We start from the raw sequence: 9,503 nt of genomic DNA, 5'->3' as shown, positions 1-9,503 counted from the left end.
GTGTTTAACCAATATACATATAAATCTAAACATATTAAAATAATATCTACTCAAGCACTTCCAATGTTAAATTGTATTTATTTAAATTATGGCTCTTGCATGCTGAATCGACACATTTCTGGTGGTCGTCAGTGTCCTGCTCACCTTGCTGATGGCGGAGTAGAAGTCGTGCTCGGGGTCCATGGGTGGAGGTGGGGTGTCGTAGGAGCGTCTCCAGATCTTCACCTGCGCCTCGCCGTGTTTGGCCGCTGTCTCGGCTTTGTTGAGGCCCGTCAGGCCGCCGTAGTGGCGCTCGTTCAGACGCCAGGTGCGATGCACGGGCAGCCACATCTGATCGATGCTGTCCAGCACCAGCCACAGGGTCCTGATGGCACGCTTCAGCACAGACGTGTAGCAGATGTCAAACTCATAACCCGCATCTACGGGAGAGGAAAAACAGCATTTGCATCATTCTGCACATTGCATGTGACCTACGCTTCAAAGGTCTGGGGTCAGTAAGAAGTGGTTTGTGAGCATCGGCAGCTAATGAAGCACATCTAGAACTAGTGGACCAAAGGTGACGCTTAAACCCGCCCTGATTTACATGAAACTAACCGCAACATTTGCAAAAGCAAGCACAGAACGTGGAAACAAGAGCGAAGGGAAAGCAGCATAAGCATATAAAAATACAGCACAAAAAACAGAGAAATATAACCAAGGAAAACATGATTTTGTGTGCAAGTTGGATAATTTTGCATGAATATTTCAGTTTTGTGCAACATGATTTTAAATGCGTTTAAAGTTTTGATTCATGCTTATTGTTTTTTTTTTATGCGTTATTACATTTTTGATTTGCGCTCATTATTTTACGATCGGCGACCATTGTTTGCTATTCTGAAAACTTTGCTTTCATTTTTGAATTTTGTGCAGTATATTTTTACTTGCGTTTTTAACTTTTGGTTTCATGCTTTTTATTATAATTTTTTTTGTATCTGTGACTGCAATACTTTTGGCGGGAATTGCATCCCATAGGACCTGGTCCATTAAGAAAAGCACTCAACATCTGTCCTGCAAAAAGTGCAACAATTATAAATATTATTATAATTTAATGCATATTATAATTATTGTTATAGTTGCATATACATAAAAAGGATTTTTTTAATTTTATAAAATTTAAAAAAAAATACTGTTTTTGTTTTTGAAGTAGAAAAATATTGTTAAATATTGATAAAACATCCTTTTCCTCTTTTTGGTTTCCCCCTCCATAGAGACAATTTAGAAGATATTATATTATCAAAAAGCAGACATTTATGTCAATGTCATAATGTCGTATTTTTAAACAATCTTATCACGACTTCTGTGTTATAGTTCAAGTTTTTTTACGCTTTGGCAAGCTAAAATTCTTGCATTACAGTTGCTAAAGAGTAGATGAGGAAGAGCAGCACGATATTGAGCGATCCTGCGTTTATAATTAATTAATTTCTAATATTATTGTACCAGTAACAACATGAGAGGAGCTGCTGCTGCAGTGCGCTGATCTCCGCAGGCCCCACACAAACACAAGACCGGTTTAATAGACGGGCTCCGCTCACCTTTCAGGGCCTGGCCGCCCCTCTTGGCCTCCTCGGCTCCGGCTTCGCTCAGATCGGCGTCGAACCAGCCGCAGAAGCGGTTCTCCTGGTTCCAGCAGCTCTCTCCGTGGCGGATCAGCACCAGCTTATAGGCGGCCATCACGCGAGCTCTTGGAAACACTGCGGGGATGTTGGCGGGCAACGGAGGAGACGGATGAGAGATGCAAACACGGTGAACGGGAATATCGCTCCGGTGAGTTTGGAGGTCGTCGCTTGTTAAAGGAGGACAGCGCGAGAACACAACGCTTCCTGAAGCACGAGACCAATCAGAGGGAAGCGCACGCGCGTTTACGACGCCCCTACGCTGCTTATCATCAGAACACAGTCTTAAGTGTAAAAGAAGAAATTATACAGTTTTACAGCTGGTTGGAAGCGCAATATTTAAATATTTTTACGGCATACATGTTTATACATAAACAATATAATATTATTATTATTGTGGAAGTTCGAAAAATTTTACTTTTTCACTTTAAACATTATATATGATTTTAATTTAAATAATGTAGTGTTGGGATTTTTCTTTAAAATATGAAAATTTAAAAGGCTGAATACTTTCATTGTATAAACCCAATTTATACAGTAAAAATAATATCATGAGTAAAATACTATTTGGAAAATATTTAGTTTCTATTATTTTAAATGATTGTTTTTCCACGTTGTGTTTGTTATGTTCACTATAAACGAGTATTTTTAGATGTAGTATTTATTTAAATCATGTTTTATTATCTATTTAATTATTTTAATCAATTTATGTAGTTTATTCATAGTTTTATTATTTATTTTAACATTTTTACACTGTCTTTAGCTAAACATTTTCACAGACCCTTTTTCATCCCCTTTAATGTGGTATTATTGTATAAATGTAAAAGAAAATTTTAATAAATAAAACACAGTCTGTGTTTGAAATACTTTATTCAAAGAGCTACAGATTAGTTGATTAGCTGAGAGATGGGTACATGAAGGGTCATATACATAAATATATAAGCAAAGGTGTTATACATAACATTAGTAGCCATAATTATTATTAATTATTTTTGCAAATATTTGATATATATATATATATTCAGACACCATTTTAAATATTTTTTTACTAGTGGGTTCAGGACACTATAGTTTGTTTATGTAAGTGAGGATAGCAAAATAAACTAAACTGATATATTATACCCAAAAATTCTTCATACAGTGGACTACCAGTAAAACTGATACAAATGTGGGACCAAAAATTATCAGACATTTGACCTGACCATGTTTTGCTTAAGTGTTTTTCTTTTAAGTGCTAATGCAAACTTTTTACATCACAGACTAAACCAATTTAAGCATTTCTTGGTAATTGGTTGACCTAAATTGGTATTATCTAATTGTGTACATAAATACAGCAATTCAGCCGAATTCGTTTCATACCTTTCTATCAAAGTTATCTGATATTATCAAGATGAATTTGTTCTAAAACAGTTTAACTCTGAGTTCTTGTCATATTTCATTACAATTTTCTAAACTATAGCAAACAAACTGTGATAATGTGAGAAATGTTGAAGGTGTCTGAATAAATTTTGGTTTGACTGTATATGTATATGTATGTGTGTGTGTGTGTGTGTGTGTATATATAGTATTTAGCGTGTGGTTCTCTGATGTACTCTGATTGTTGGCCGTCGTCTTTGCTGCCGTGTTGGCCGTTTCCTGCGGTATCCGTGCAGCTGATCCCGGTACTCGCGGTGGCGCATGGGCACGTAACCGCAGGGATCACACAGATCCTGAGACACAGAGACACCTGACTGAGCTGCTGCAGCATACTGTGGTGAAGATAATCAGATAGTGTGTGGTACTGTACCGGGTAAGAGGCATGGAAGTGTTTGTAACCCCCCAGCAGCAGGTAGAGCTCCGGATAGTGCAGGCTGGGATACACATTGGCCTGTCTGTCCAGCCTCCTCAGATACTGACACCTGTGGATTGGGCAAGAAGCCTGTGCCATCATAAACGCACTCAGTGTGTGTGTGTGTGTGTGTGTGCTTGTTTATGATACATTGTGGGGGATAGTAAAACCTGAAATTTTTGACATTGTGGGGAACGGCCTGCGGTCCCTACGAGGGAAAAAATTATTAACAATAGTAAATGATGTTTATCTGAAAGTGTAACCATGCAAACAGGTTTTCTGTAATGCTTGTTTATGATACATTGTGGGGGATAGTAAAACCTGAAATTTTTGACATTGTGGGGAACGGCCTGCGGTCCCTACGAGGGAAGAAATTATTAACAATAGTAAATGATGTTTATCTGAAAGTGTAACCATGCAAACAGGTTTTCTGTAAGGGGTAGGTTTAGGGTTAGGGGATAGAAAACATTGTTTGGTCAGTATAAAAGTAATAGAAGTCTATGGAAAGTCCCCACAATTCAACAGATGTGGGCCTCTTTCCGATGAGAACTCGCAGTGGAAGATGATCAGTTTCCGTGGCGACGACCCCTCCTCCTCTGGGAGTGAGTCAGACAGACGTCCCTTCATCCTCATCCTCCAGGACGAGGCGTTTCGAGGCGAAAGTTGGGCTCCCGCTGAGGCCTGATGCACCGCCTGCTGAATCTGAGACTCAGTGTACAGATTCACTGCTCCCTGAATGAGGTAAAGGTTAAGATATGAAGACCAAATGCCCTGCTGATGGATTCAATGTGACATTAATATAGAAATATTACAGTCACTTTAGATCTATTTAATGCATTTTATTAAAAATATTAAGTTTGGAGTCAGTCGATACTGTTATTGAGCGAGGATGCGTGAAATGGATCTAAAGTGACAGTAAAGGCATTTATAATGTTACAAAAGATTTCTCTTTCAAATACTGTAAATGCTGTTCTTTTTAATGTTATATTCATCAAAGAATCCTGAAAAAATAAATGTATCACACTTTTCACAAAATATGAAGCAGCACAACTGTTTTTCAACATTGATAATAATCAGAAATGTTTCTTTAGCAGCAAATCAGCATATTAGAGCGATTTCTGTTGAGTCTGGACCTTGGTTTGAAAGACCTCATCACATTAAAACATTCATAATGTAAGATTTATGTACCTTAATGTGTCCTCCTTGGTATTCGTATGGGTAACGGCAGTCAACGATGAGGAAATCCTCGACTGCAGGACCAAACTGACCTCTGATCAGTGACGCCACCTTCAGATCAGGAGCAGACAACACTTTTACCTCAACATCTCATCAATAAGACACACGTCATTAAAATAAACCCATGAAATAATTGTGTAAAGAACTTATGCATCGGTCTCAGCTGCTTTGAGATTAAAAGGACATTTAATATGAGATGACATTCAAATGGGACTCTTTTACCATTCCACATTGCAAAGAACATCACGTAATTATCAGAGCTTTCTGATCCACTTTAGCTTAGAAAATGTTCATGATCACTTACAGTGTGAGCGCTGACACAGTGAAGCTCCTGATGGCCGCCACTCTCAACAGGAAGCAGGTGTTGCTATGGAAACCATTTGAATCAAGACTGAAATAATGAATTGACTATGATTTCTATAAACACTTTCAGAACCAACTTCAGACTCATATCACCTTTTAATCTCTTTTGTAAGTGGCTTTGGATAAAATGTACTACCCTGCTAGATGCATAAATGTACATGTTTATCTAAAAACACAATCCAGCTGAGAAGGCATGAAAATTAGTACTATAATTGGAATTCGCATTCAAAAGTTTGGGGTCAGTCTGCTGCATTTATTTCATTCTATGTGGATATATTGTAGAATGTAATTTATTCCTGTGATCAAAGCTGTATTTTCAGCATCATTACTCCAGTCTTCAGTGTCACATGATCCTTCAGAAATCACTCTAATATGCCGATTTGCTGCTCAAGAAACATTTCTGATTATTATCAATGTTGAAAACAGGTGCTGATTAATATTTTTGTGGCAACTGTGATACGCTTTTCAGAATCCTTTGATGAATATAAAGTTCAAAAGAGCAGCACTTATTTGGAATGCAAATCTTTTGTAACATTATAAACATCTTACTGTCACTTTTGATCAATTTAAGAATTTATCTGAATAAAAGTATTAATTTCTTTAAAAAGTGCAGAATGCAGAAAGTCATATTCAGTCAAAAAACTGGCTTTTCATGGCTAAATTTATGAATAAACTTCGCGTTTGTCTTGTTTAATATCATATTGTTTCATTTTGGTTTTGCAGAACCAACCTTACTGAAGTCTCCTATGAGAGTGAGGTCAGTGACGGCGTCCTGAGTGACGTGTGTGGGCGGGGCTTTCCACCGTGACCTCAGCTGACTGAACCTCGCAGCGGCCTGCAGACGAGCAGAGAGTGAAAACACAAGCATCTTCCAACTCAGGCTCAGACACTGCTTGTGCATTGATCCTCACCACCGGGTCGACCGCACTCGTCTCTCGTGGGAGACTGGCATCCTCTTCTGGGTCACTGCGGTGCTGTCTCCATGTTCGGCCCGGTTCGGCTTCATCTGCAGCGGAGAATCTACTGGAGAGCCGCACACGCAGTCTCTTCTGCTGGATGAATGTCGAGGCCAGCATTGTGAATGAATGCAGCCGCAGTGAAACACAGCCTTTATGAGCATGACCCAGTGTACAAAACAATACAGTGCAATATACCATGTCAACATCACACCAAGCAGTGATAGGCAGTAACTAGTTACTAATCCATTACAGTAATAAAAGTACTTTCCCTGGTAACTAGTACTGTAACTAATTAATAATCAAATGTAAGTAATAATATTACAGTCACCATCCAAAAAAAAAACAGCTGGATACTAGTTACTTTTTTGTCACAATTGCTTATGATTTGAAATTCAAAAATACAATCATCCCTCATAATCGTTGCCAAAGCAGCAAGCTAGCTTCGTCATATAGCGGCTGGAATATACAGCCATTATTATAATTTTGTAGGGAGAAAGGATGTCACATGTAAACTGTGCAGTGGTACTAAGACTTTGTCTACTGCGAATCCCAACACGTTTGGTTGGTTCTACCTGCTTGAGCCCTGTTGCAGATTTTATGTTGCTGCTTTATTAAATAACAAAAGTTGTTAAAAATATAGTGGCTTGTCATCAGTTTGAGCACTCTTTATTTATCTGTAACTTTCATGGATTCAGAGGCTTTTTGGGGTGTAATGGAAAAGTAATGTAACTAGTAGTGTAACTAATTACTGTTGGCCGGGAGTAATAAATAATGTAATAAAATTACTTTTGACAGGCGTAACTAGTAATGAGTAATATATAAAAAATTTTGAGTAACAAGCCCAACACTGATGCCAAGATACACAGATTCAGCAGAATTATAAGCTGTTTTCTGTGGATGTGCGAGACTATGATTCATTAGCCGCACTAGAAGTTACAGAACTAACAGTAACAAATGCAGTAAACGGTAAAACTGTTTGCGCTAGAAACAAGTACAATAATACTTTAAAAACAAGATAACAAATTCCAGTTTGCAATATCAAGCAGCATAAAGATCTGTTTTTGTACAGCTAAAATAACTGGAAGCCAGTGACACCGGAAGTCGCGCACATTTACGTTACAAATGGCCACGCCACACTTACGTTAAATATAAGGTGGATAATTAGGTGCATATCACATTTATATTTACATATTGACATTTTGGTTACCTAAATAATAATAATATTATATATAAGCGTTACCGACAATTGCACGCTCGTTCTCCTTATTGGTAGGAGAATCGTGACAGTTCCTCCACAGACTCCTGGGCTGGAAGTAAAAAGTACAAGAACATCAGATACATTATGAGAGTTGTAAATGAGTTAAAGTGTCATGAAATTAATGTCAAAATAAATATAATTGGCTATTTTTTAATTTTTTTATTTACTGTATTTGGTTACTGTAAATGTCCTATACCGTGTTTGAAGAGGAGTCAGGAGACAGGCTTCTGCTGAGACAAACACAGGACATATATGATAGCTTGTCTTCTAATAACTGTGATACAGGTTTATTACAGGTAATTAAAACAAATGGAAATAAAATATTTAAAATAATTAAACTTGTTTTATTAAAAACAAAAAGTTTAAAATAAAAAACTGAGATTAAAAAAAACAAACAAACAAAAACACAAAATCACTCAAATTAAAATGAAAACCTAAAAAGTCTAAAAATAAATAAAAACTCATTCAAAATAATAATAGAACTATGATTGGCAATACTAAAATAACACTGCTGTGATCATCGCAGATTATTAATGCAATGCATTATTAATATGAGGTCATGCATCTTTATTTTACCTTGCTCGTCTTCTTCTTACTGCAGAGACTAAGAGAAAATTCACAGTAAATTGCATTAAAATATATGCATGCAAATGTGTGTTTTTGAAAGCATTCAACACTGGATCTTAAGAAAGAAACATTTGAAGAGAGGTGACAAGCTAAGGATTCAAAAACATTGATCAAACAAATCATAAGATAAAACTAATCTAATTGTGCAAACACAAGAAGGTGGAACAGCTTGACTTTGAAGTGTCCTCAGAGGAGAGTAAATTAAGCAGCGTGTGTGTGTGTGTGTGTGTGTGTGTGTGTGTGTGTGTGTGTGTGTGTGTGTGAAGCTCTTGTCCGGACCTGTCGGCGTCTCTCTCTCCCAGGAGAGGGTGTTGAGCGGCGGACTGATGCATTCAGGCGTCAAAACAAGCTTTCTCCAGGGGGGCGAGCTCTTCGGATCCAGACTTAAAGAAAATGTGCATCAAATTATAGCATAAAACTAATAGTTATAATCCACAAAAAAATACCCAGATTTGACTTAATTAATTAATCTTAATTAATATAAAATACTCAGTATGTCAATATAGGACCCAATAAAAAAGCAAAAAATAAAGTAAATATATAAAATACAGTACATGTATTCAAAACTGACCACTGTCAATTGATATGAAACCACTTTAGCAATCACTTTACGTTTAAGGCTTCATTTAGAAAATATGACAATTGCATTAGTATTACAAAATGTTTTACAGTTCCTTGTTTTATATATTAGTATTGATTAATATGAAAAAATGTGATTCATATCTATAGTAAATTTTCACAACTCATATCAGTATAAATTCAAAATATTTCTGAAATATACACACAGAGACACACATGCACATACACACTGGCCAATAAATTATGTCTAATACTGTAATTTTACCTCAATAAAATGCACTTTTTAAATCCCTCAATCTATCTATCTATGAATCAGTCAAGTTGTCTCACCCATCCTGACACTGGAGGCTCTGCATGCTGAAGGAGAGCTCTTCTGCTGTCAGATCACAGTCTGCCTCCACCGCATCAGCAGCCATTGACAGACTCATGCTAAAGACACTCTACTGCTGGACTGAAATGTCAAGTCAGATATGATCTGAGCTGTGCATCATGGTGTGAATGTGTCTGCACTGAGGGTCTCTGCATCTCCTCCCTTGGAAACTCGTGTTGCTACAACAAGCTTCGTGTGATCCGCGGTACGCGTCGCGTCGCGTCGCGTCTGTCCGCGCAGTAATCTTCCTCCAGCATAGGAACACACGGCTGGGTTATCTGTGTGTTGTTGTGTCTGTGTACACTGAAACAAATTCCTTGTATGCGCAAACATACTTGGCAATCAAGCTCTTTCTGATTCTGATTCATATTTTACACGTCTTCATGCTTAGTCATACTTAAATATTTTGAAAAATACTTTTAATTTTTTTACATTTACATTTAGTCATTTAGCAGACGCTTTTATCCAAATACTTACAAATGAGGACAATGGAAGCAATCAAAATCAACAAAAGAGCAATGATACACAAGTGCATATCGCACAAGTCTCAGCTTAACGCAATACACATAGCAAGTTTTTTTTATGATTATATAAATAAAAATAAAACAAATAGATAGAATACAAAAAGATT

General features: G+C 37.1%; 2 protein-coding genes across 2 annotated transcripts in view; both read right to left on the bottom strand.

Moving 5' to 3' along the window:
- Window positions 1-1,911, bottom strand: part of pgam1b (phosphoglycerate mutase 1b) — a 4,541-nt gene extending 2,630 nt beyond the window's left edge. Inside the window, exons 1-2 of the mRNA XM_016289851.1 lie at window positions 1,572-1,911; window positions 145-419 (exon numbers count right to left, since the gene is read on the bottom strand). Of these exons, the coding sequence (XP_016145337.1) occupies window positions 145-419; window positions 1,572-1,710 (414 nt within the window). The 5' untranslated portion in view covers window positions 1,711-1,911. The remainder of the gene's footprint in view (window positions 1-144; window positions 420-1,571) is intronic.
- Window positions 1,912-3,172: 1,261 nt separating this feature from the next.
- cdc25d (cell division cycle 25 homolog d) lies at window positions 3,173-9,156 on the bottom strand. Its single transcript, XM_016289925.1, has 12 exons — window positions 8,833-9,156; window positions 8,203-8,306; window positions 7,873-7,900; window positions 7,493-7,523; window positions 7,283-7,345; window positions 5,991-6,128; window positions 5,810-5,914; window positions 5,021-5,083; window positions 4,669-4,767; window positions 4,004-4,212; window positions 3,439-3,550; window positions 3,173-3,361 (listed from the first exon to the last, which is right to left on the bottom strand). The coding sequence occupies exons 1-12, from the start codon at window positions 8,928-8,930 to the stop codon at window positions 3,221-3,223; spliced, it is 1,191 nt and encodes a 396-aa protein (XP_016145411.1). The 5' UTR covers window positions 8,931-9,156; the 3' UTR covers window positions 3,173-3,220.
- Window positions 9,157-9,503: the final 347 nt, after the last annotated feature.

Source organism: Sinocyclocheilus grahami, unplaced genomic scaffold (assembly GCF_001515645.1).
Source record: "Sinocyclocheilus grahami isolate Dianchi unplaced genomic scaffold, SAMN03320097.WGS_v1.1 scaffold252.1, whole genome shotgun sequence".
NCBI classification, from domain to species: domain Eukaryota; kingdom Metazoa; phylum Chordata; class Actinopteri; order Cypriniformes; family Cyprinidae; genus Sinocyclocheilus; species Sinocyclocheilus grahami.
Note: the sequence above shows the minus strand (reverse complement) of the source record. Positions and strands in the feature narration are given on the sequence as shown.

Bases quoted from the DNA above. Each gene is read 5' to 3' on its own strand.
- cdc25d (XM_016289925.1), bottom strand. From the start codon at position 8,930: ATGAGTCTGTCAATGGCTGCTGATGCGGTGGAGGCAGACTGTGATCTG. The intron at 8,307-8,832 runs GTGAGACAACTT...ATTTTCTTTAAG, and splicing joins AGCCTCCAGTGTCAGGATGG to TCTGGATCCGAAGAGCTCGC. The intron at 5,084-5,809 runs GTTGGTTCTGCA...TGGTTTCCATAG, and splicing joins TCATAGGAGACTTCAGTAAG to CAACACCTGCTTCCTGTTGA.